Source organism: Hevea brasiliensis, chromosome 17 (assembly GCF_030052815.1).
Source record: "Hevea brasiliensis isolate MT/VB/25A 57/8 chromosome 17, ASM3005281v1, whole genome shotgun sequence".
Lineage (NCBI taxonomy): Eukaryota > Viridiplantae > Streptophyta > Magnoliopsida > Malpighiales > Euphorbiaceae > Hevea > Hevea brasiliensis.
Window position 1 is genome coordinate 13,603,918 of NC_079509.1, and position 26,826 is coordinate 13,630,743.

The window sequence follows — 26,826 nt, forward strand, 5'->3', positions numbered from 1 at the left end:
AATATTAATATTAAATTCATGGAATTAATATAAAAAAATTTATATCCTTAAAATTTTTACAAAGAAATTTTGTTTTATTGCAAAAAATTTAATTCGAAAATAAGTAGAAGAAAAAGAAGATTGTAAGTTCCAATCATTCGTAGCTTGGAAGTTGGAATTTTAATTTGTGGCCACGAATGCCATGTGCGTAATGCCTTGGGTGGTCCGACTCACTATCCAACAACAACTACGTATTGCTCTTTCTTAAATTCTTCATTAACTTTAGTTTCTCACAAATGTCTTTTCTTCCATTAATCACTCTAAATTTTTATTTAAATTCAATCTATCTTAAATTTAATATATATAAAATTAAATAAAATTTTCTATTATTTTCATCATTATAAATTTAAAATACAAATTATTTAAAAATATTTAATAAATAAATTTTATTACCTTTAAATTATTTTATTTTTGTGAAAACCCATATATAATTATTATTTATTATTATTTTATTTTAATTAGCTAACAATAATTTAATATATTTATAAAAAATATATATATATTTTTTTATGATCTGCTTATTTATTTTTAGATATATATATATATATTATTTTTGAAATTAAATATATATCTGCAATCTGAACAACCCAGTTCAATAATAAATCTTATCTCATTCTACACCTAATAGAACTCTTAAAATATATATATATATATATACCCTAATAGTCCCTTCTGCTAAATTTTGCTCTCAAAACCTGTTTATCACCTCCTTTTTCCTACCAAATACTCTCAACAGGTATTTTCATAATCTTTTATTTATTGTTATATGTATATATATATATAAAATAATCTGATGTGCGCAGATAATTCTTAAATTTTTATTTCTTAATTCATTACCTTTGATTATGTTTTTTTAAAATAAAAAAATTCTCGTTCTTCGTTTAATAATAGGTGAACCTGATTTTATTTTCTCTCCTTAAACCGTTACAATTATTCTATAAATTTATTTTTCTTCTCTTTGACTATCGGTACTGAATTAGATTGATCATAATTACTGATATCTTTAAATTTAGATATTATATATATATATATAAATCGTCTTCTTCGGCAGCGTCCCTGTTCGTTTTATAATTATATATATATATATATATATATATAAAAGTTATTATATTTTATTATTATTTGATACTTTCTTTATATTTTGGGTATGTAGGAGATTCAAATATTCATTCTGTCAGCTGAAATTGTCTCTCTTTTATTGAATCTAGCTATTATTTTGGAGGTTCCAGGTGAGTGGTAATTATAGTACGTGGCACCGTTTTTGTCCCTTTAAAAAATTTCTTAGCATTAAGTTTGTTATTAAATGAAATTTTAAATCAATATTTTAACAATAATTTTATATGTGATTTTCTAGAGTTTTATTTTATTATTGAATTTTGTCTCGATTTTGATTAAATAATTGATTTTGCCAACTATCTCTGCATTAGACCCATTAGGATTCCGGGAACAGGCCTTTAATGTATTTATATTGATTGATATTTGACTATAAATTTACCGATGTGTTACTGAATTGATTTGAGATTGATTTGATTTTATTGAATTGATTTGAGATTGATTTGATTTTATTGAATTGATTTGAGATTGATTTGATTTATTCGACTCTCTGAAATTATTGAAATACACTATTGGAATTGCACTATCAGTTATTATTTGATATCTGAAATTTTTTATTGATTTTGATTGATTTGTACAAATTGGTTTTCTGTTTTGAATTGGTACCGTGCGATGTCAGATTTTACATTATCCGCCCCGCGTGTGGATTATCACGGTATTAGGTTGCATTGTCGAGTCATGCATCATTGCAGTTTATGGTTTGCATTAGTATCATGTGCATTGATATCTGTGAAGGAGGAGGAAGGTATCTGATATCTGGTAGCGCGCTTACCATCTGACCTTTGGTGATATGGGGTATCATCACCCTGGTGCACTGTACCATAAAAATTTTATTGAATGAATTTATTTTATATATATGTTTTACGAAATTATTTTATTAATGATTTTGACAGCATGAGCATGATTTTATTGAATAGAAATTTATTGTGAAATTAATCAAGCGTCTGCCTGTTCCTATTCCGTTGTGTGCTATAATTATCATTCACTGAGCATCTAGCTCAAACCACGTTTTCTCTGCATGCATTATCCTTTTGGATCGGTAGAATTCTACGGTGATCCAAATATTCAGTCCATTTTCTGGAGAGGGACAACTTTGATTTATTCTCATGGTATGCCCGAATTCATGTTTTCTCGGGCTAATAATTAGTTTAGTTTATTGAACAGTTTAAGTTTTTATTGAAATCTGTAGAGACTCCGCAGTTTACCTATGGGATATTTATGATGTTTATTCAGCATTTTGTTTAATTGAATTTTGTCTATTTTTGGGATTAGTAAGTGACAATATATTCATTTAAGATACTCTGATAAGGCTTCCATGATTTAAGAATACTTAAATTATGCGCCGGTCACGATTTAGAATTTTGAGTCGTGACAATTTTAATTTATTATCTTTTAATTATTTTATTAAAATATTAATATATTTTTAATTAAATAATATTTTATATTTTATTTATTTCATGAAAAATAATTAATATATAAAAAATATTTTTATAGAAAATAAAATATTTTTATTATTTGATTATAATATTAAATTAATGATATATATTTATTTTATACGTGTATAAATATTTTCACATTTTAATAAAATTATTAAAATTTAAAAAATAAAAATAATTTCCTATTTAAAAATGTTATTTTCATTAAAAATTATTTAGTTTTCATGAGAAAAATATTTTTTATTAATTAATTTCCTTAATTTTCTCAAGTGCTTCAAATATTAAAAAATGTATAAAATATTTTTCATAAAACAAAATAACTCTTAATTTCAAAAGATAAGAGAATAAAAATTATTTAAAAAAAAAAGAAAATATATAACATCATTAGCTAAATTTCTTTCCACTACCGCTTTTTTTTTTTTTTTCCCAAATGCACTATGTGTTAGGAACAGCTCTTTTCCTTTTCCAGAATTGAAGGAAAGGAACATGTGTGAAGCACGAAAACCATACCCAACTAATTGTATACTTTATTTTTTTTAAGAACCAATTATATATTTACCTTTACAAGAACAGTACATATACACAAATATGATGATCAATGAACCCTCGCAGTCGATTTGGTAGCAAAAATGGTCTCAACTTCTCCTCTTCCCCTTCCAAGGTGAGCATCATATGAGTGACCACTCGTACCCACAACACTAATCTTTCACAAAATTTAATATTTTCCACTTTTCAACTCTGAAACAGGAAGATCAGTAAAGTGGCAAATGGGTGGAAGATGGTCCCTCTCTCCAAGCCAAATGGCAGTGTTTAATAGGTATTCGAGCTATATGTAAGATTTAGGCAAACCTTTTTTCTTCATGGTATCAAGCCTTTCAAACCAAAACAAAAAAATTACAGAATTCAAATTTTGGTCACTCATGTATTAGTTGAGTACAAGGTAAAGTGGGGAATGCTTCAAGTCTAGTGGGCTTTGGCGTGTGAGGTGTAACTACAAACTTAAACTTTTTAGGTTAAGTTGTTCCTTCACAGCGCTCAACTTTTCAAGTTGTCACAGCCATTGCATATGTAGGTGCAGGTGTACGTTCTCAGTCATGATTTTCTTAGGCTGTTGTATTACTACTCAACTGAGTATTTGATAAAGAAACCGAAATTAATGTTCAACAGAAGACAAGTGTTTATGTATATAGTTAATAAGTAGTAGATTGATTTGCTAAGGCTATTACAATTTGTGTATTTAACTCTCCTGATTGCTGCTGATAATATACATGTTTGTTTGACATAATAAACATAGTTTTCTAGTTAGTTACTCCATCCACGAAACAACAGTAAGAACTCACAGTAAGCACTTTGCTGTTATTGTTCTGGGAGGCAAGAGTTCGTTGGGATAGTGACTCCCAATAATCTCCTACAAGAGATCATCCATATGAAATAAAAAATAAGGGCTGCTGCAAGAAAAACAAAGAGATAAGCTTCTAGTTTCTTTAAAGGATTGGACCACATATAGTCACAGTGACGTCTAAGTGATGATTAATGTTTAAATTTTAATCTTAGAGAAAGGAAAAAGTGGTAATTCATATTACATTTTCGAGGTATAAAGTCATCTTTCAGCCTCTAAACTAAAGCTAATGGGGACACTTCATCACAGGAGAAGAATATGACCCGCACTAACACCAACAATATTAAAAAATGACAAGAAGCTTGCCCTTCTTCCTTTAATCATTGCATGTGAAACTATGGCCCTTCCATAAAGCAAACGTAATGAGCGTAGTGATTTTAGGATGGATCCAAGTCATCACCAACCAACAAAACCTTCCCATCATTGGCTCAAAGTCTAGAAATTCCTCAATTCTAAGAAGCTATAATTTTATTCAAGAGGGAAGTTAAAGTAGGATTGCAATGAATACTTTCTAAATCATAGGCTACATTCACAACCTTTCATGTGTTGTCCTTGGAAGCCGTCTCTTCATGCTTTACTAGCTTATCAAGTAATTATATGTGCATTATCCAAGTTTAATCTTTTTTAATTGGCACAAACCCATTGGCAAGTTGGTGGTGGTGGGCTCTAATGGCACTTTAAATATGAGAAAAGATTCTCCATTTTCTTTGTGTTACTGTAAGTACTGAAAGAGCATTCTTCTGAGGTAGGACTGAAAAGATCCAGGGGAAGCAACAAAACTGAACCCAAAAAAAAAAATTCCCTTTCCTCATTTTTATTCCGATAAAAAATTTGAGCCACCGGAGACCACTACATATACATCATGATGATCACTGAACTCCCACATTGAGGGGCGTCCTCAAGACTGAGTCATCTTTGCTTGCTAAAATGGTTTCAACTTCTCTTTCCCCTTCCAAGGTGAGAATATGACCATGAATTCTGGCTTTCCCTAATTAACACCCACAAGATTATATATTTTGTTTCACAAAATTTCTTAGCCATTAACTGTTCAGTGTTCTGTTCTATTTTTGAACTCTACTTAAACAGGAAGAGCAGACCATCGAGAAATGGAAAGAAGGCGATCCCGCTCGCAGGGCCAAATGGTGGTATTCAACTTTCCATACTGTCACAGCCATGATAGGTGCAGGTGTTCTGAGTCTTCCCTATGCCATGGCTTACTTAGGCTGGTATATGTATACCGCAACTGCAACTCAACTCAAACAAGAATATATATCTGCATAATTAAAACAAGACACTGAAACTACTAAAAAAACTATATATGTTTGTTGCTTTTTCCCTTTATTTTTTCCCTTTCTCAGGGGTCCAGGAACAATGTTTCTGCTGTTATCTTGGTGCATGACCTTGAACACAATGTGGCAAATGATACAGCTGCACGAATGTGCTCCTGGGACTCGCTTTGATCGCTACATCGACCTTGGTAAACATGCTTTTGGGCCAAAACTGGGGCCATGGATTGTACTGCCTCAGCAGTTGATTGTTCAAGTTGGGTGTGATATCGTGTACATGGTCACTGGAGGGAAGTGTCTAAAGAAGTTCATGGAGATGGCCTGCGCCACTTGCACACCAATCAGGCAATCTTACTGGATTTTAATATTTGGTGGCATTCACTTCTTCCTGTCCCAGCTTCCTAATTTCAATTCTGTGGCTGGTGTTTCATTAGCAGCAGCAATCATGTCCCTCAGGTACTTCTTGACCTACAAAACCCGTATTAGTGTCTCTGCCCACAAAGTGAAAACATGATAGGCTATTTGATTTAGAAGCTTTACCAATTAAAAAAATGTGAGGATTTTAGAATCAAATAATAGATTTAACCTGGTGAGTTTTACAAAAAAATTCATTGGCTTGAAAAGTTTTTGTTTTTCTAAAAATGGAAGAAAATCTTGTTCATGAAACTCCTAGTTGAGCATCTTATAAAATTGTAACCATGAAACTCAGGTGAAGTACTGAATTTGATTAGCTTGTAATCCACCCAACCAGAATTTCATTTTGTCATACATGAACTTGCTTCTGTCTTGTTTATGCGGATAATTTGTGGAGGAGATGGATTGGGGGTCTAAGACATCAATATAACCATGATTTGGACAGTTTGCCACTTCAATAAGCATGTTCATGTAAATTTTTCTTCTGATATTGTACTTCTGTGATTTACTCTATGTAGGCAAGTTAGGACGTGGAATTCTATTATTGTTGCCTGCATGCCTTGCTGCTATTTAATTAGTGTTTTAACTTTGGATGACAGAGAGAAATTTCCAGGAACCTTTGGCAATCACTGGGCCATGCATAAAAGCTATTGCTTTTAGTAGGGTAACCTTAGTCAATTTTTGAGGTAGAATATGTCTTTTACTGATTACTCTGATTGGCTGTAGGTTTTGGAGGATAACTACTCTTGTAGAGTAAAAGGTATTTAGTCGAGAAGGTTCTCTCTGCTGAAAATTTTGGTTGCAAACTCAAAGCCATAGCCAGCAATTACTATTGCTTCAATTATGTATATATACAGAAGAAAAAATGGAGCACTAATAGAACCGGAAATGCAAGCCTTTACTTTAGAGAAAAGAGGACAGATGTTTCACATTTCATTTGATGGTCAAAAGGCGAAATTAATATACAAAGAAAAAGTGATGGCTTCTATTTTATATATGTGTATATGGATTTAATTTGGATACCCATTTTTTCGAGAAATTTAAGAATCATGCTATTGATATTTAGTCTCTAGATGTTCTTAGTGCATTGAGTTTGTTAATGCAGCTATTCAACCATAGCCTGGGTAGGTTGCTTGGGACATGGTCGGATTGACAATGTGAGCTACGCATACAAACACACTAGCACAGCTGACTACATGTTTCGCGTGTTCAATGCTTTGGGTCAAATTTCTTTTGCATTTGCTGGGCACGCAGTTGCGCTAGAAATCCAGGCGACAATTCCGTCAACTCCTGAGAAGCCTTCAAAAATACCCATGTGGAAAGGTGCAGTAGGTGCTTATTTCATCAATGCAATTTGCTATTTCCCTGTGGCCCTTATTGGTTACTGGGCTTTTGGACAAGATGTTGATGATAATGTGCTTATGGCACTCAGAAGACCTGGCTGGCTCATTGCCTCTGCTAATTTAATGGTGGTGGTTCATGTCATTGGCAGCTACCAGGTATATATTTATGACTTTTTTGTTTTTAAATTTGGTTTCGAATTACGTTTCAACTCTTAATTTCATAGTTTTGGAGATAACTTTAGTATCGTTGTACTAAAATTTATTATTTAATCAACTTCTACAGAACATGACAACAGAAATATTTGTAGGTCTATGCTATGCCTGTTTTCGCGATGCTGGAGAGGATGATGATAAAAAGATTGAACTTCCCACCAGGAATTGCACTTAGACTTGTAACTCGATCTGCTTATGTAGGTGAGTTTCTTAATTAATAACTACCAAGCTTTCCAACAATTCATGCAAGCACCCCTTCCATGACTCTTGCTATTGCTAAATAACTTCTTTCTTTGAAAATCTGCAGCATTTACGTTGTTCATTGGAGTCACCTTCCCATTTTTTGGAGATCTTCTTGGTTTCTTTGGTGGATTTGGTTTTGCTCCCACCTCATATTTTGTAAGCCTCTGTTGTCTTCTGACACTTAATTAATTACTATTTTCACTACATTATGATTATCTTCATTGTTGAAGGAATTAATTAACAATCTATGTTAATGACCATTAATATTTCTTGCAGCTTCCTAGCATAATGTGGCTGATAATCAAGAAACCTAAGAGATTCAGCACAAAATGGTTTATCAACTGGGTAAGCAGAAAAGCTAGACAAAATATAATGCCTTTGACTAAAATATAATTTACCCATGAAATTTTTTCTATTAACATTTTTTTTTAAAAAAAAAATCAGGCTTCCATACTCATTGGGTTGTTCATAATGATAGCATCAACAGTTGGTGGGTTCCGGAATATTGTCACTGATGCCTCCACATATAGATTCTATACATAAATGATGGCAAAATGTAACTGAGTTTCAAGACTCTTCTATTTTTCTTAGTTGCTTATGTTATGTCTTTGCTAAATTAAGCAAGCAATTAATAAAATGCCACTCTTTGATCTTTTCTCTACCAGTTAGGAATGGTCATTTTGAAGCATAATTTTCCATTTATATATAGAGTAATTTTCTATATAATCGATGAATTATATCATTATTAATGTTGTTCATGGATTTTTCCTGCGAGTATGCACCTACAAGAAAAGAGAGAACACTAGATGGATTGGCTTGGGCAACCTCTCTGATGCATAAATCAGTATGAGTACTGAGTAGAATATAAAATTGACAAAAGAGAACAATGCACCTGAATGTGAACGCTTGAGCTTCTTATATTAGCATCGGAAAAACTCTTATTTGGAGTAGGATGTAATATTTGAGATAAAGTTCTTATTTTGGAGAAAGTCCAATGAGAGTAGGATTCATAATCCCTAATAAAGTGGGATAATTATCCTTAGCAGATAATGTTTATATTGGATTAGGACTCGAATATTTTGGGGTGATACTGTATAATTAGTCCCCCCTCGAGTATAAATCTTTAGGTTTGTTGTGTAATAATGTGTTAGATGATAGAGTTCTAAACATGTCATAAAGCCTTTTGAAATTTTAAGAAAACCATTACTTTAAAATTTTGAGTGAATTATCCGCTCAAATATTTTTATTGGCATACCGTTGCCCTAATGAATGGCTGATTATTGTCTTGAAAATATTAGAGTAGTGGACTATTACCTTTAAGGTAAGGCATTCTAATGCGTTGACATGGCAGACTTTTGCCATTGTTAAGTGGCTTGTTGACACCTCTTGGATGGCTTGTCGATGCCTCATGGGTAGACGTGTGCTTTTGATGGCTTGTCAATGCCTCATGGGCATATGTGTGCCTTGGAGGGCTTGTCGATGCCTCATGGGCAAACGTGTGCATTTGATGGCTTATCAACAACTCACAGGCGAACGTAAGCTTGTTGGCTTGCCAATGCCTTTTAGGCTAACGTGTGCCTTTTGTTGGAGTGTCAACACCTTTTAGGCGGACGTGTGCTCTTGACTGGCTTGTCAACGCCTTTTAGATGGACGTGTGCCCTTGATTGGCTTATCGACTCCCTTTAGGTAGACGTGTGCCCTTGATTGGCTTATCGGCTTGTCAACGCCTTTTAGGGGGATGTATGCCTTTGATTTCTTTACAGGCGAATAAATGCCTTAAGTTTTTTGCAGGCTGATAGACGCCTCAATTCTTTGCCGTTGTTGGCTCTTTGGTGGGCTGTGTCGCTCTTAGAGATTTTTCTGCAAATAATACTTGTGCAAACTTTGTTGTAAATAATAAATAATGTAATACATCAAGTGTGTATTTCATATCTCAAGTATGTCTAAGTATTGATCTTGATCAATAATAAAAGGCTTTCATATTTGGAAGTAACACATTATACTTGTATTGAAATATTTATGCATACATGTGCATAAAAATTTATTTAATTTCAATTTAAAGCATGTATCTTTATTTAAGATCAAGGGTGATATTGAAACACAGAAATTTAGAGCAATAAACTCTGAAAAGAGTGTATATATCCCACAAGAGTAATAAACTCTGAAAAGAGTGTATATATCCCACAACTAATTAATTATCATTGATTATGATATTGAACTAAGTAATTTAATCCAATTAAATATGTACAATTACCTTTATTTAATTCTTGTAATGGCATCCATAAATAATTAAAGGGGAGAACCATGGCACCTTGTAATCTCTAAAACATAAGAGTTCCTTTTTGAATAGAAGGCCACTTTAAGCAATATGATATTTTTGTAAATTATCAAAGCTAAGAGTATTTTTTCAATCATGAATGTAGTGGCATACTTGTAATATCATCTATAAAACATATGCATAGATGATGATAGCATGCTTGTAAATAAGGAAACTATCATGGCAGCCAAAGAAGAAAAAATGGTGGCATACTGAAAGTAATTTTAATAACAAAAAATTATGGGAGGTATAAAATAGTTATTTTATATTATTCTATGTATCAAATAAAGTCTCATGAAATATTTCTTTTCTTTCACTGCATATACTTCATGCATGTATCATACTATAAAACTAAAAATTTATAGTAATAGGGGCTTCCTTTTTATCCATTATATGGTGACATAGATGTAACTCTAAACAAAAAATAGGGGCTTCTCTTACTAGCCAACTAATGGTGGTGTAATTATAAAAATGGATAAGGAAATTAGCCCTCTCTTTCAATTTTTTTTTTTTTTAAAAAGTGACTTTTTTGGAATAAAAAAAAAAGATGGCCACTTTGAATCATTAAAATTTGGTGGTATAACTGTGCTACTGCCATTGGAATCGTCTAATATCGGACTTTTTTGGACAGTTATTTATAAGTTCAAATCTTCAACAAATAGCAGTCGATAGATATTTTTATGGTTTATATTCAGGACAACCCTGTGGTTTTCCTTAAAAACTATATTTTTCCTCCTTTATATATACATATTCATAACCATAAAACCAAAACCAAATTGAACTCGGCCAAAATTAAATTTTTTTTTAAATCTCATTTGGGCCAAAGCTAGTAGAGGGAGATTAACACAAAAGGTTAAAAGCACATATAGAATACAAATATTCGAATTTAATTACCTCATAACTCTTCTAAAAAATTATTTGGGCAAGATAATGAATTTTTCTATTGGATTGTCACAAACCACAAACCGTCTTATTACTTATTTGATTAATATGAAAAATATGAGAAATAGACAGCTTCTTGTGTCATGTTCTCCATAGACAGCACCACTAATGTTGTTCGTGGATTTTTCCTATGGGTATGCACCTGTAAGATAAGAGAGAACACCGGGTGGGTTAGCTTGGATAACCTCTCCGATACTTAAGTCAGTATAGGCAGTGCATAGAACATAAAATTAACTAAAGAAAATAATGTACCTGAATGTGGAGGCTTAAGCTTTTTATATAGACATAGGAAAGACTCCTATTTGGAGTAGCCAAGAGTATTTTTCCAATCATGAATGTAGTGGCATACTTGTAATATCAACTAAAAAACATATGCATAGACGATGATAGCATACTTGTAAATAAGGAAACTATCATGGCAGCCAAAGAAGAAAAAATGGTGGCAAATTGAAAGTAATTTTAATAATAAAAAATTATGGGAGATATAAAATAGTTATTTTATGTTATTCTATGCATCAAATAAAGTCTCATGAAATATTTCTTTTCTTTCACTGCATATACTTCATGCAAGTATCATATCATAAAACTAAAAATTTATAGTAATAGAGGCTTCCTTTTTATCCATTATATAGTGACATAGATGTAACTCAAAAAAAAAAATAGGGGCTTCTCTTACTAGCCAACTAATGGTGGCGTAATTATAAAAATGGATAAGGAAATTAGCCCTCTTTTTCAATTTAAAAAAAAAAAAAAAAAAAGGTGACACTTTTTTGAAAAAAAAAAAAAAAGATGGCCACTTTGAATCATTAAAATTTGGTGGCATAACTATACTACTGCCATTGGAATCGTCTAATATCGGGCTTTTCTGGACAGTTATTTATAAGCTCAAATCTTCAACAAATAGCAGTCGATAGATATTTTTATGGTTTAATTCAAGACAACCCTATGGTTTTCCTTAAAAACTATATTTTCCCTCCTTTATATATACATATTCATAACCATAAAACCAAAACCAAATTGAACTCGGCCAAAATTAAATTTTTTTTCTTAAATCTCATTTGGGCCAAAGCTAATAGAAGGAGATTAACACGAAAGGTTAAAAGCACATATAGAATACAAATATTCGAATTTAATTACCTCATAACTCTTCTAAAAAATTATTCGGGTAAGAGAATGAATTTTTCTGTTGGGTTGTCACAAACCACAAACCGTCTTATTACTTATTTGATTAATATGAAAAATATGAGAAATAGACAGCTTCTTGTGTCATGTGCTCCAGAGACAGCACCACTAATGTTGTTCGTGAATTTTTCCTGTGGGTATGCACCTGTAAGATAAAAGAGAACACCGGGTAAGTTAGCTTGGATAATCTCTCCGATATTTAAGTCAGTATAGGTAGTGAATAGAACATAAAATGAACTAAAGAGAATAATGCACCCGAATATGGAGGTTTAAGCTTTTTATATAGACATCGAAAAGACTCCTATTTGGAGTAGAATTTAGCATTTGAGATAGAATTCATATTTTGAAGGAAGTCTAACGGGAGTGAGATTCATAATCCCTTATAAGGTGGGATAATTATATTGGATTAGGACTCGAATATTTTGGGGTGGTACTGTGTCAATTGTTAATGCTTTGATATTTGTGTTTTAAAAATTATATTATTTAGTTCTTATAATCATTAAAAGCATCGTCATCAACAACATAAAAATCAAGAAATAAAAATTTTAGTGAAAAATATTTGGAAGCAGTTGCAGAGGTTGTTTTTAGCACAAAATAAATAGTGAAATTTCAAAGGGAATTTGGCTAGACTTGGACAATTGAGTTACTCTCAGGCAAAGCTATAATTGTATAGAGAAAGCAACAATTTCTCAAAGGAGTGAAACCATAATATCAAAACAAAATCCCCACTCAAAAGGAAGAAAGTCACCAAATTTGGAGAAGAAACCCAGAAAGGAAAAAACAAAAGTACCCTTTTGCTGGATTAAAAAAAAAAAAACCGTTATTAAAAATGATATGCTTTGGAGATGCTTTAGTGAAATGTCTTTATTAATAGAAATTTTATAGATTCAAATATTACAGGGGAAAAGGTTATCTTGGAGGCATCTTATGCTCTTAACATTAGGTTTAAACTAAAAGAGTGTTGAATACATAGCATAATATAAATAGATGGTGCTCAAAAATGAATCTGGTTCATGTGATCACCTGCTTATATAATGGGCCAAGAAGGAAGTAAAAGAAGGTCACTCTTGGTCTGGAGGTGGTCCTAATCAAATCACTTTAGATAGTCAAATCAATATTTAATATTTTGGATTCTAATTAGTGGAGGTTACAGAAATTATTTTATGCAGTAAAGCCGAAGAAGAATAACGTTGGATAAGGAACAAGGAAGTGAAGAGCCTTCATATGTCATTAGATGAACTTTTTAAGGCACATTTAATATTTTGATGTACTAAAGAAATCATATGTTTAAGACAAATTTCAATAGTTTTGCTGATTATCGCATGCATGCTTGTACAAAGAAATCAATTTCATCAGGACATTGTTGTGGTTGTAAGTCTAATAACTTACTCTAAACCAAAAAATTTCCCATTCTTTTCTCTCTCTTTCTAGATAAAATTTCTATGGTTCAAAATTTCTTGTAAGGCTAAGTTTTACCCTTTTTTTTATTTATTGGCTATCCTCTGTCTCTCCTGGATAAGGGACAGCTTTTCTCCTCTTACCTGAAAAGTGGTCTCTCCCTCCCCAACTTCAGATTGGGTGTATATAAAATTTTGTTTGGTGTAGATTTTGAGTGCAGATCAGTTCTTCTTTGAGAGGCTCATTGTTGATCTACTTTTATGCAAGGTACCAATTGACTGGGTTGTGTAAATTTGTGCTTAAAGATTGTGTTAGGCTTTGTGGAGGGTGCGATAATCGGGCATGGTATCTCTTAGTCCTTATTGTCGATAACTGGTGGTTTAACCCTCGTGAGCTTTACCTTGCACCATCACTCCGAAAGCTGGCTCTATACATGAGTCAAGGGTAGTTGATATTGAGGCTTCGGGGAAGAAAAGTTGTGAGTTTGTTGCAAAATCTTAAGTTTTTGAACCAGCTTCTCGAGAGTAACATTTTGCTCTCCTTATTTCTGTTGGTGTTGCTATCCTTCTCTCTTGGAGGAGTTGACAACGGACATCATTGGTGAATTTGGTTCCTTCAAGCTTTGTCCTTAACTCTAGGTTTTCATGTTTTAGGCCTTAAACATAGTGAGCTTGTATTTTTTGTCTCAACCTCTAGTTATTTTAAATTTATTCAAAGCATATGAATTTTCATAAAAATTTGAATTGATTTTTCAATAAAATTGATTTGAACTCTAATTATTTCAAACTAGGCTTTGTAATAGTGCAAAATATTTCTTTAATCCTTTTTACAAATTAACTCTAAATAAGGTGAAATTTTCAAAAAATTTTAATTCATTATAAATTATAAATATAAGTATTTACATTTTTATATGTGGCTTCTTTATAATTCATGGTGAATCAAAATTTTATTTAAGAATTTCTAAGCTTTTTTAACACAATATATATATATATATATATATACACCATAAATTCATTTTTCTTAAAAAAAATTATTTATAAAATTATTTATAAAATTATTTTTACAAAGAAAATCTTTTAGTGAAAAAGTCGGATTAAAAAGATTAGTAATAAAAGTTTACACTTTTGACACATACCATCATTTAAGGATTTTATACAATAATTAAAAAAATAATTAATTTATTTAAATTATAATAAAACTTTTTATAAGTTGATTAAATTATATTTTATGTCACATAATCAAGAGGGAGTTGATAAAATAAATTATAAAAAATTATAAAAATAATTATTATACTTAATAAAAATAAGAGTTAAATAAAAAAAATAATTAATATACCTTAATTTTTTTAAAGAGATAAATAATTTTAAATAAAATAATTTTTAACAAGTGAGTAGAAGGTTTTGAAGTTAGAAACTAGTCCACCAACACCACCAAGTGAAACGCGCCGTTTAAGATATTTCCATATGAGGAGTTGAAAAACGACTTCTTCATTGTGCCTCTGTCTCTTCACCGCCACCACTCAAGCACCAGTTTTTATTGCCCTTAAAAAAATGAAAAAGAAATATTAAACAAATATTTTAAATTTTAAAAAAAAAAAATAGTATCCACTTCTCATTCTGAGCCAGAGAGAGGAGAAACAGAGGGAGACATGGAGACTGCGATTCGTGGGGGAATAGCTCTCTCACCTAATCAAGTCTTTAGCCCTAAATCAGGTACTCTTTTCTTTAATTATTCTCCACTTTCTTTTAATTTGTTCTTTATTTCTTTCTTTATTTTACTTGAATTAGTTCGTTCTCTCTCTCTGATTCGTTTCTCTATTGTTGTTTTATTTTTTTTTTTTTCTGACCCACTTTTTTTAATCTTTAATAACTGAAAATTTTCGACTTGGATAGAATAATGAATCAGTGGTAGCAGCTTTGCTAGATTTTTCCGATTCAAAGCTCTAATTGGTGTAATTTGTTATTTTCTTTTTTGCTGAATTAGGGGTGTTGAACTTGTTGCAGTTGGTCTCACTTCAATTAGTTGTTTGACATTTCCGATTCTCTTTCTCTCTCATTTCTGAAGATTTTGTGGGTTTGTACTAAAATTGCATAATTTGTAGGTAGAGAAGCTTAATTTAGTTTTCTAAGGGAAACATAGGAGACAACTTATGCCATTTCTCCACTATGGTGAATATTGGCTTCGCATATCTTGGAGAATAGTTGCATACATTTTAAGCTGAAGTTCGAAACAAGAAACTTTTAACATATATATATATATATATATATATATAGAGAGAGAGAGAGAGAGAGAGAGAGAGAGAGAGAGAGAGAGAGAGAGTAAAGTGGCCTATAATTTGGGACAGATGAAAAAGTAAAGTAAGCTTATTTGTGTCTGACAGAGGTATATATTAATGTGTGGGCTTTAATTTGTATTGGTTTTGATATTGTCCAAATTCTCCTGTGTAGAAATTACTAGAATGGAATCTCTTCTTTTTCTTATCTTCTGAATAAAATTTTGATTCTTTTCTTTGCACTTTATGTTTCAATTAATATATCAGTTTTGATGGTACATTTGATTGGTTTCTAGTTCGTAACTTTGTATGATTATCTGCAGAGACTAGAGTGAGAGTGGGCTGGGTGGCCAATTCTCTGGAGATTCTAGTATACATTTTCTTTGGGATAATTTTTGTTTGTGTTTTTAATTTCTGACTTCTGCCACAGGAGACAAACATTCTCTTTGTAGAGGACCATGGATCAACCGAGGGATTCTCAGGGCTTTATCAGCTGCAAGATCAGGTAAAGGAGGTGGGTTATTGGAGAGGCCAACTATAGAGAAAACCACTCCTGGCCGTGAATCTGAGTTTGATTTGAGGTATGAACACAACTTTTTTGTGACTTACCTTGATGTTTAGCATGTGTTTTCGATTATTAGAATATCTGTAAGTGCTTTTCTTTTGGAAGAGGACTGCATTATTGTTATAAATCTAGTGATCCTTTTAGATATGCTTTTAGGAGCTAGTATTCTCTAATTAACATATGATATGACAATAGTTAGGTATCTGATGACCCAAAGTGAGAAGTGCAATTATGCTTTGAAAGTCAACTTTAGGATTAAAAAAAAAAAAAAAAAAAAAAAAGAGCTTGGGGAATTTACGTTGCATGCGATTTGTGTCTTTTATTATCTCAAATTAAACAATTAAGCAAATCCATATCCACATTTAACCTCTTCTTTTTCTTTCTCTAAAATATTAATATTCTTGAGTGCAATGATGATAGTTCAAGTCTTTCTCCCCTCAATTTTTGACTGCGCTAGTACAATGAAAAAACATTCTCCCTCTCATAAGTGCAAGCAAAATTCAGTCTTCCACTTAAGATGACATCAAGTGACCTTACCTACGGAACTCACTGAGACGCAACAACAACATCAACTAAGTCTTAATTTCAAATTAGTTGGAGAACTCACTGAGACTCATAGTTTATTTCTTGTTTTGTAATATGTTAAGAGTAAATTACTTTTTCATCACCATGTCATGCCATAATTAACTTTGGTTCCGTCATATAATTGAGTGACAAATGACTCATGGAAATTTAATATTATTGTCCTGTGTTCTTTTCTTCAGGAAATCAAGGAAAACAGCTCCACCTTATCGTGTGATACTGCACAATGACAACTATAATAAAAGAGAATATGTTGTCCAAGTACTGATGAAGGTTATCCCTGGAATGACTCTTGATAATGCAGTTAACATAATGCAAGAAGCACATTACAATGGCTTGTCAGTGGTGATTATTTGTGCTCAGGCTGATGCTGAAGAGCATTGCATGCAGCTGAGGGGTAATGGACTTCTGAGTTCAATAGAGCCTGCGAGTGGTGGGTGTTGAAGACGGACCTAATATGAAAGTATTTTCATAGTTCGTGGTAAAATTATCTTCATCAGAGTATTGGATAGTGTATATAAGTTAGCATTGTCGGTGTTTGTATGAATCTTTGGTCATCCATGAGCAAATGCAAACGAGGGGATGTTGATTATTTTGAATAAAAGAAACTTTAAGTCACAGCTATTTAGGTAAATTGCAAGGTGATATTTTATTAGGTCTCTCTCTACAAGACACATTTATCCGCTGGATTTCTCTCCTGCTGCTTTTTATAATGATTTCCTCAATTTTTCTTTTCAACCTTTTTCTAATAATTAACGAAGCCGTCTTATTTATATTTACACGCCTAATATATATTGCCAATGAATAATTTTGACAACACAATTTAACATTATTTAATAATAATCAATCTTTTTTTTTTTTAAGTATGAACTCTTATTTATGAATATAAAGTGCACTATCTTCTAATTGCAATCAATAACTTTACTTGAAAAATTCACAAGAAACCTTAAAAAAATTGTAAAAAAGAGACGTGTCGTGAAGCAAATTAAGTGCCTCAAATTGACTAACGGAATAAGGAATTTCAGTATCCAACAGAATCCTTATTTTAGTAGCTTACACCAAACGGAGCAGATGTAACAGCAACAAATGGACAGCCATTGCCAAAAATGCAAATAATACAACATGCTGCTTGATCATGTCAATCAAACATGTTAATTAGCTAATTGAATCAGTTTTGTTTCTGATTGTACAATTGCTTTCAAATAATCATATAATGCTGTGGAATTGGCTAATGGCAATATTCTCAATGTTTCTAAATCTTTTCAATCCACCTAATCAGCTTTCAACCCTGAAAAGATGCAACCACAAATGGTAATCATCAGTTTTTGTCAGCACAAAGTATGTTAGCCAGCATCCACTATCATGACCATGTGTGTGCGGCAGCGTGCAGTAATACCCTGGGAGTTCTCTCATATGATGAACAATAGGAAAGCCTTCCCAGTTTAAGAGCAGTAGCGCTAAATCAATTCCTAGATACCGCTCCAAGATGCAAATAGAGAGACATATTGGGGCTTTATTTCTCCGTGGCTAATGCCTGAAGTGAGAAGGAAACTTGGATGCTATTCCGCACCACCAAAAATGCTAACACTCGACCAATTATGAATACTCAATTGGACTTTCGTTTTGTAGTCATACACAAATTAGTACATAAAGAGTGTATTTTATTATTTCTTCCCACCTGAGTATTTAATAGCCAGTGACTTCTACGTTGTGAATGTTTTGGAACTACTAACCATTAGCAAGATCAGGAGCCTCCTGACTCAGCTGTTGAAAGGAAGGACTGGATCCCAAAAATAATAAAAAGAACTCCACCTGACAGGGCAACCTGCATCACAAAAATGATGACTTTAGATGTTACAAAATGCTCCGGAAAATAACATATCAATCTAATGATGGCAACTCAATTGTTATTCTCTGTTCCCCAAATTATATATATATATATATATATATATTGATAATATACAGGAATATGCTTTTTTTTTAAATATATATAATTTATAAAAGTGTGATAACCAAAAATCTGGACAACTCCCCGACCCCTGCCCATACTTGTTTTCCACACCTTGCGCCCGTCCTGATTTCTCAACGGCAAAAGGGTGGAATAACAAAACCCACCCTGCCCCATAGCAATTCATATATAAACCACAATCTCAACATGCCAAAAAAAACAGAAGACAAGCATTTATAATTACTATTTTCTCAGATATTTGAGATGCCAAGCTTTTTCCTCCGACAACAGCAGCAGTAGTACAGAGTGCTTGTCCTCTGAAAGAACACAAGGGAACAAAATAAATATGGACATAGAAAGTCAACTAAACCACCAAGCAAATAGCACGACTTGAATAAACACATGAGAAATCCACACTATAACTTACACGATTCCACCAAGTACAACGCCAAATGGGTTCTCATCTGCAGCCAAGCCAATGGTAGCTATCTGAAATTGCAGTCATGCATTGTGGAAAATAAGAATTACATAAAAGTGAATTTGTTTATAAATATTCATAGTAATGGTCCAGCGCAGGCTCTTACCTGGCTCTTGTCACCCCATTCACCAAAGAATGTGATGGAAAATGCCTGCATAATAGGGCACGATGAAATTCGTTACCTTCATAGAATTAATTAATCTTATAGTTTGCAGATAATAATTACCTTCAAGAATATAGGTGAGAAGAACTGTGCAAGAAACATTCGCCTCTGCTTCTTCAATTCATCATCAGCCTGGGAGAAAAGTTTGAAACTTTAAAAATGAGAAGCATACATGTTGTCTTTGTTCAGACATGTACCATGTATGGGCCAATTACAGGCATAACATTTAATAAATCCTATTTAGGATAATAACTTACCTAATAAAGAAAAATGCATAGGTATTACCTAGACCCTTTAGTTTTGCAAATACAAGTATTTTATCTCCTATTGGAGATATTTTGGAAGACAACTACCAACACAGAAATATCAAGGACAGTCGACCAGAAGAGTGGAAAACAAAACAAAGTTCTTATTTGAAAAACAGATCTCTTCAGAATCGGACAAGCAAGTCAGCATTGTTAGCATTGTTGTTTTACCTTGACATCCTCTTTGGTTATTCCTGTGTTAGCTTTCCAATCAGCATCCTAATAACAAAACAAAGGTAAAGTAAAATAGGATTATACTTAAATGTAAAAGTCATCACAAGGGATAAACATACCAATTTTGCTTCAACTTCTGCCAATTCTTCAGCCTCCCTGTTGGGTAAAATATAAATAACCTCTAATGGAAACGTCTTCTATAGTATGAAGATGAGTACTAAATTACAGTAAACCAAAAACAATGATAAAGAAAGAAATCAGTACCCTTTGTCAGTAAATCCATCCCACAAGGACCATAACCCAAATCCAAAAAACAATACAGTTGTTATGTGATGAGTCCATGTGCGAGAGAGCTGCATCATTTAACATTATCACAAATTCAGTTAACAAACATAAAAGAAAGTAACAATGATCTAGGAACCCACACTCAATGAATCACAAAATTGATAAAGTTATGTACAAGCATGAAGTTGGATAAATAATTGATAAAATTAATAATCATGAGTGATGAAGGTTAAAAGGGCAAAGAAGCCACAGGCCATATACATTGGTTTGAATAGGCTTTGGCCACCTTTATTATCAGTATCTCATCATGGGATAACCATATAATCATCCACATTAAACACTGATTTTCACAAATAACATAAATATGATAATTCTAAACAAAACCCTAAAACTACAACTTTTCAGCCTCTAATCAGGCTTTTCCCATCCTTGTCCCATTTCAAAATAGATCGTGAGAAATGTCATTCAGCAACATTTCAGCAGATTGTCATAACCCAAGGATTTAGGATCCTACAATATAAGCACCATTAGTTAAACATTACAAATATCTAGAGACTAAGCAAACCACTGAGCTTCTATGTACATCAAATTATCTTGATAATTACATCACCAACTGACAGAGAAAAAGATGAAGGCGGGAAAGAAGCTACAGTTGTAGTGTTGTACACTAGTAATATTGATGGACTATCAAGGAGTATCACCATTGCAGCCTATTGCAGCCTATAATGCCTAAGCAAAGAAAATGCAAATTTGAATATCAACGCTATAAATCATCTTATCTTTCATTATTTCTAGAAATTATATCTTCAAGCAAGAGATGAAGAATGAAAATCTATTAATTGTTTGATAACAAGTTGTAGAACACATAACAGAGATGTAATTCATCCACAATTTACCATATTTGGGTGCTCTAAAAGCATCTCCAAGATTAATTCACACACATAAAAAACTTTCAGTCTGCAATGAGACAGCTTACCAGATTTGGAGCAGCCCAGCCAACAACAGCAGAAAGAATAGTCATCACCTGGAGAACAGCAAGCGCTTGCATTAATAATTTGGCAGTCATGGATAAGGGATTCAACCAAGTGCCAAAAACAAAAAACTTACAATCAAAGCAGCTAGGCAACCAGACAAAACAAGTCTTCTCGGGTGACGCATTGCCAAGATCTTGAAACAGGCAACATAAGTCAGACCAGCATATGTAAAAAAGATATAATTTTTACACTACTCATTAGAATAAAACTGTAGTACAAGTTCCAACACTTCAGAAAACAAATAATAGGAAATTGGTTGAAAATAAGCGATACAACTTCTAACTTTTCAGATGACCATGCAAATAAACTAAGAAGGAGAGCGGTTAAACATCCAGAAAGAAACTATGAAAGCCCCAATAGGGGTTGAGGTTGGAAGTCCAAAAAAGCGCGTTTTTAGAAAAACCACTATTAAACCACTATTTTCGATGCCACTGAAAAAGTTGGTTAGTTGTCTTAGAATTTTCATGACTAAAATATATCAAATTTAATTTTAAACCAATTTTTAATGCTATTTAACTAACATATTTAAGAACTATTTTTCTCAATAATAGTTCCAACAACAATACTAAACAGACCCGAAATCTAAAGAAATCTAGTAAAACCCAAATGAACCACTTCTAATTCCTACTCACCAAAAAAAAAAAAAAAAAAAGCTTCATTGGAACAATTCAAATGATACCTCAAAATCCTTTTTATTATAAAACTGTAATTGTAGTTTTCTTCCCATGGTTGTTCGACTATATGTGAAGACCATATCCATGATCATTGGCCTACAGTCCTTTGATTTTTCTACCTACTAGTGGGCTATATCATTCAAAAACATTAGCTTTGGAGTACTCAATAATACAGGAATAATTCTTCTACAAAGGCCGTTACTGGATAGAAAGTCTACATTTTTATCATCAAACCTTTGCCAATAAAGATTTTGCATTTTGAGACCATAAAATGAAAAACAACAGACAACTCCCATCAATGATGCTTAAAATCATTGTTCAGAAAAGAGATTGCCCCACCTTAAGTGCATAACTGCAACAGCCAAAAACAGCCAAGTAGTTGACAAGCTAAAGTTTGACAAGTTTAATTGAGGAAAGGAAGTGCAAGAGCAATGGGGAGGAAAAACATGCAACGTTAATCAACTTGCAATGCAAGTTTGGCACAAAGCCCATAGAGGCAGATAAAAACTGAAATTGACAACCACATAAATATTAAACAGGCTGCAGGAATTGCAATTATACTAACACAAAACCTTTCAACATGACCATAGCACACAGGCAGGTACTTACTGGGGGAGACAACACCCGATAGAAATAAAGTATTGATGGCATGAGAAAAGAATCACAACTCCAGTGAAAGAGATAGGGAAATATTAAACTACAAAAGAAGAATTGATCCATGTCCTAGTGGACTCTGTGAAACGCAACCTATTACTCTGGAGAAGTTAACCCTTTTACTGTAAAATGCACTTTTCATCTGAATTAAGGGATTAAAAAAAAAAAAAAACAATAACTTGCTGATTGAATTGACACAAAATAGCATTTTATATATAAATAAGCATATCAAAACTCAACTTGGACATTTATTTTCTCTGTCAACCATAGAAAATAAAGCTGCGCATCATGTGCATAAGTTTATATGATGAAGTCCAATATATAATATATTAAGCCCCAATTGATGATTCCCCCATTGCGCTTCCAATGCGCAATAAAAAAATAAAAATTGAGATAAATTTAAAAAAGAAAAAAAAGAACGGGAAGAGCAATCATTCAATCAACTAAAATCCAAATTCAAAATCGATGAATTTAACCAGAAAACGAAAACAAAAATAAATAAGAATCGTATACGAACCGCTGCGGCGAAAAAGGTCTTGTCGCCGATCTCGGATAGTACAGTCATGGCGAGAGACTTTGTGAACCCCTTAATCACCAAAAAAAAGAGACGGAGGGAGAGCAAAATTGTAATTAACCAATTCAAATCCAGATTACAATGAAACAAAAAGGAACTTAATTAGCCATTGAGGTAATTACCTGCACAACTGAGCTCATGTTTGCTCGGGGAAGAAAATCAGAGCTGACGGCAGAGAAAAAAGAAGCTCTCTTGTGCGCAGAGAGGGGTGTCAAAGATTTGACCCCCCTCAGGGTAATATATAAGAGGCGAGTCGCCGATAGGACAAGCGTTTGGATTATTATTATTTTTTTTTTTTTGGTTTTAGAGCGTGAAGGTTGGGAGTTAGGGATGTGTTTTGCTTTTCTGCTTATGCAAGCAAGATGTCAACCCCAAATCAGTATACAAAATTATAATCAATCAATTATATGCAAAATATTAATCTATGATTGATATTTAAATAAATTAGTTAATTATTATTTAATTACTTAAAAAAATTTTCTAATTAAAAAAAAAAATTGAAATAACAAAATAAGGCATTCGTGTCTGTGGGAAATTTCCTGTGTACTGTGTAGGGTAGGCTTAGTTTTGAGGAAAGAACGCTCTTCAATATGTTGTCGTTTGACCTCACGTGAACACTCAAAACATGGCATGATTTACTATACCCTTACTTCCTTTCATGGTGACGCTTCCCATACGAAATATCCACATGCGGACACGACGAATCTTAGTTGCTCATGTTCGATTCACATTAATTATAATGGATATCCACTTACTCTTATCTCCACCACATAGCCTCTATAAATGAGAAATTATTTAGTGATATTGTGATTTCTGGGTGAAGATAGAGAATGACAAGCCGTTGAGTACTTAACACATGAATAAAATTAATTATTTAAAGAAAAATTTATCAGATAGTTTTTTTTTTTGAGTTTCATTTTCATACGCGTAAAATTCACTCATACATATATTTTATATTGATTGATTTATCATTTCATAAATGATTATCTACACGGAATGAGTGCTGCATTCTATAATTATTCTCTAAAGACGCAATTGGCTGGGCATGACCCATTATCATGCTCTCTGTTAAAAAGCAGAGTCAAAGCTTGTAGCTCCTTCGATCACCAAATATCTATGCTTTAGGTGAAAGGGTTAATCTGGACGATTCCTTTTGTGGGTGGTGGTACTGGTTAGTAGCATAATGACGTCTACATGAAAATTGTAACTGAAGATCATTTCCTTGCCAAATTGGCAACGATATACAGAAGACAGGATTTTTTTTTTTTTTTCTTTTTTAAGGAGCACAAAAGACAGGACTTGATAAAAGGAAAAAAATATATATGAAAATTATAATTTTAACCTTTTTATCCATAAGTAAAACTAAACACAGCATACATCAAGATCTTGAAAGATGTATTCATGCTCTCAATAAATCCCCATGATCAACCTTGCACCAAAAACAGGGTAGCAGCCAGTCAGATCAAGGAAAGAAAGCCAATATGGAGAGTGGTAGCGACAAATTCAAGCATTAGGCAAAGCTTGCAGACGTTTACTAGATCTGATTTCTAAAGGTTGAGAGGCAGTACCCATGGAAAAAGATCATCCTACAAAGCACCGCTGCCAAGTGAAGGAATGAGGAAAATAGGTGTGAATTTATTTTCTTTTTGATTTCTTGTTTACTGAATTAATCATTATGTATAGTGGATCCCTCGCATAAAATAGGTGTTCTAGTCCAAGTCTCTTTGTATTAATAGGAGATTGTCGGCCACACAATCATCTGGTCAGATCCATGGATTCCCTCTGCTAAAGGTTTCAAAGTTCAAAGACCAGGAACTTATCCAGCATGAGTGAATATAGTTGCAAATCTCATTGACCATGGAAAGCTGGAATGCAAGCTCAATTTAGTTAGAAGCTTATTCATTCCTACGAATGCTCGAGCAGTGCTGTTAATCCCAATTGCCTCTTGGGGAGGTCAAGACTTTTTGGTATGACACTTTGAGAACAATGGCATATATTCAGTAAAATCTGGGTAAGAGTCTTAATAAATAGAGATATTCAGCGGGGTAACCACAGTAGCATATCCCACTCGTTTTTTTTTCTTTTTTTTTTCCTGAGTTATGGAAAAAGACTTGGAAGTTGGAGATACAACCAAAGATAAAAATGTTTATATGGGAAGCTATTCTCAATATTCTTCCTGTGAAAGAGAACCTAGTCAAAAGGGACATAATGATGGATACTATATGTGTCATTTGTAATGGGGGTATTGAAACTTTGGAGCATAACTTGTTCTGGTGTGATCATGCTAGGGCAACTTGATTTTCTAGTCCCCGTGCCTATAAACTAAATTTGGTGGGTTTTTCTTCCTTTGATCAATGGTGGACTAGCATTTGAAATAAGTTCAATGATTATCAGGATGGTCAAGATTTTATTGTTACAACTGCTATAGTTTTGTGGGCAATTTGGAAAGAAAGAAATAAGGCCATTTTTGAAAATGAAACTCCAGACCCTCTAGCTAATGTGTGTTGCATCTCAAGAAGCTAAGAGCCTTTCTGCCAGTCAAAGTGTTCTTCATGCTTCTTCAACAGTTTGGCATCCTCCGTGTCACGATCCAACCTATGAGCCGGATCGGCACTAGGACCTGAGCCGTTATAAAGCCCCCGAGGCCCCCTGGTAAGCCTTAATGTTCCCAAACCCATGACCAGGCCCACAATTTAGGCCTAATAAGCATATAAAATAAATTAAATTAAACTATTATAATTTTATTTCAGGCCAACTTAACCCAATAATTATCAAGAACTAAAATTAGGGAAGCCCAGCTCAACTCTGTTGTATCATTTACAAACTATTTAAAAATCATAAAAAATTTTCATTTATTAATACAAAATCTTAAATTCATACAGTCCCTGACAAGATTAATCCTACTGCTAGTACATGCAGAGTTCTAAATTACAAATTTAGAGAATAATAATATAATTAAGTAACTATTGATAACCGCGAGGAAAGAAGCATGTTATTCTGAAAAATGTCTTCTCCTGTAGCCTGGAAAAATAGGGTGAACAGGAGTGAGCATTCGACTCAGAGAGTAAAATACTAATTTTAAGTACAATTTCTATAGCTATCTAAAGCTAATGCATCCTAAGGAGTGGAATGCAACACCTTCATGATTTTTATACAAATCACATTATAAACAACAACAAAAAGGTAATTTAGAGCACTCACACATCCATATAATATTCAAACAGTACATATATGACAGCTGATATTCTATACAGCTCTCTTAATCCAACATCTTCCAGTGAGTATATATCAAACCGAACTTTCTTTTAATAGACAAAATGCGGGGGCCAGTGAGATTATCTTGAGCCGTGCCTACCCCGACTTATCCATACAAGGATCGGGTCCCAGCGAGTCAAGCTTCAGTCGCGTCTACCCGTCCTGTCCATATCCAATATCATACATCACACGCACGCCAACACATGCACACTGCTTCATATTACCATAAAACAACATCCATAACATTTCATTAAATAAAGATGCAATATAAAATGTGCCTAGTATTTAACTACATAAATATATATTTATAAGTGATGCATGGGCATAACTGAACATTTAATAATATTGAAATTATAATTAAAATCAATATTTTACTCACAGATATAAACTGAGGTCACTATGGTGGCTAGGCGAAGGAGGAAGGCTGTCTTGGCTTACCTAATAATTTCATTATAATTATTTAATATAATTGACTCAATACAAGCATAAAAAGAATCAAAGACACTCTAAGTCGTATCAAAAATCCTATAGAGTTCCC

At 32.9% G+C, this 26,826-nt stretch overlaps 3 protein-coding genes across 6 annotated transcripts in view; 2 read left to right on the forward strand and 1 right to left on the reverse strand.

Moving 5' to 3' along the window:
- The window catches only part of LOC110638334 (lysine histidine transporter-like 6), a 33,600-nt gene extending 25,450 nt beyond the window's left edge, over positions 1-8,150 (forward strand). Inside the window, exons 1-8 of one of the 3 annotated variants that reach the window (XM_058139469.1) lie at positions 4,515-4,944; positions 5,074-5,213; positions 5,346-5,729; positions 6,793-7,186; positions 7,339-7,444; positions 7,551-7,642; positions 7,763-7,831; positions 7,931-8,150. In XM_058139469.1, the coding sequence (XP_057995452.1) occupies positions 4,915-4,944; positions 5,074-5,213; positions 5,346-5,729; positions 6,793-7,186; positions 7,339-7,444; positions 7,551-7,642; positions 7,763-7,831; positions 7,931-8,029 (1,314 nt within the window). In that variant the 5' untranslated portion in view covers positions 4,515-4,914 and the 3' untranslated portion in view covers positions 8,030-8,150. Of the gene's footprint in view, positions 1-4,514; positions 4,945-5,073; positions 5,214-5,345; positions 5,730-6,792; positions 7,187-7,313; positions 7,445-7,550; positions 7,643-7,762; positions 7,832-7,930 lie in introns of those variants that run through there. The other 2 variants (XM_058139468.1, XR_009145516.1) reach the window with 2 other exon arrangements.
- A 6,664-nt stretch (positions 8,151-14,814) lies between these two features.
- LOC110638343 (ATP-dependent Clp protease adapter protein CLPS1, chloroplastic) lies at positions 14,815-17,362 on the forward strand. The gene is made up of 3 exons (XM_021788881.2): positions 14,815-15,037; positions 16,028-16,178; positions 16,927-17,362. The coding sequence occupies exons 1-3, from the start codon at positions 14,974-14,976 to the stop codon at positions 17,186-17,188; spliced, it is 477 nt and encodes a 158-aa protein (XP_021644573.1). The 5' UTR covers positions 14,815-14,973; the 3' UTR covers positions 17,189-17,362.
- A 358-nt stretch (positions 17,363-17,720) lies between these two features.
- On the reverse strand, positions 17,721-23,406 carry LOC110638342 (GDT1-like protein 4). Of its 2 annotated transcripts, XM_021788880.2 has the most exons (13): positions 23,156-23,406; positions 22,977-23,045; positions 21,205-21,264; positions 21,074-21,121; positions 20,077-20,165; positions 19,932-19,968; positions 19,810-19,857; positions 19,397-19,465; positions 19,277-19,321; positions 19,120-19,181; positions 18,937-19,009; positions 18,478-18,569; positions 17,721-18,032 (listed from the first exon to the last, which is right to left on the reverse strand). In XM_021788880.2, exons 1-12 carry the CDS (start codon positions 23,171-23,173, stop codon positions 18,489-18,491), a joined length of 699 nt encoding a protein of 232 aa, XP_021644572.2. In that variant the 5' UTR covers positions 23,174-23,406; the 3' UTR covers positions 17,721-18,032; positions 18,478-18,488. The 2 variants fall into 2 exon arrangements, with proteins under 2 accessions (XP_021644572.2, XP_057995122.1); XM_058139139.1 differs by having other exon boundaries at positions 17,721-18,569; positions 23,156-23,378.
- Between the last annotated feature and the right edge of the window lie 3,420 nt (positions 23,407-26,826).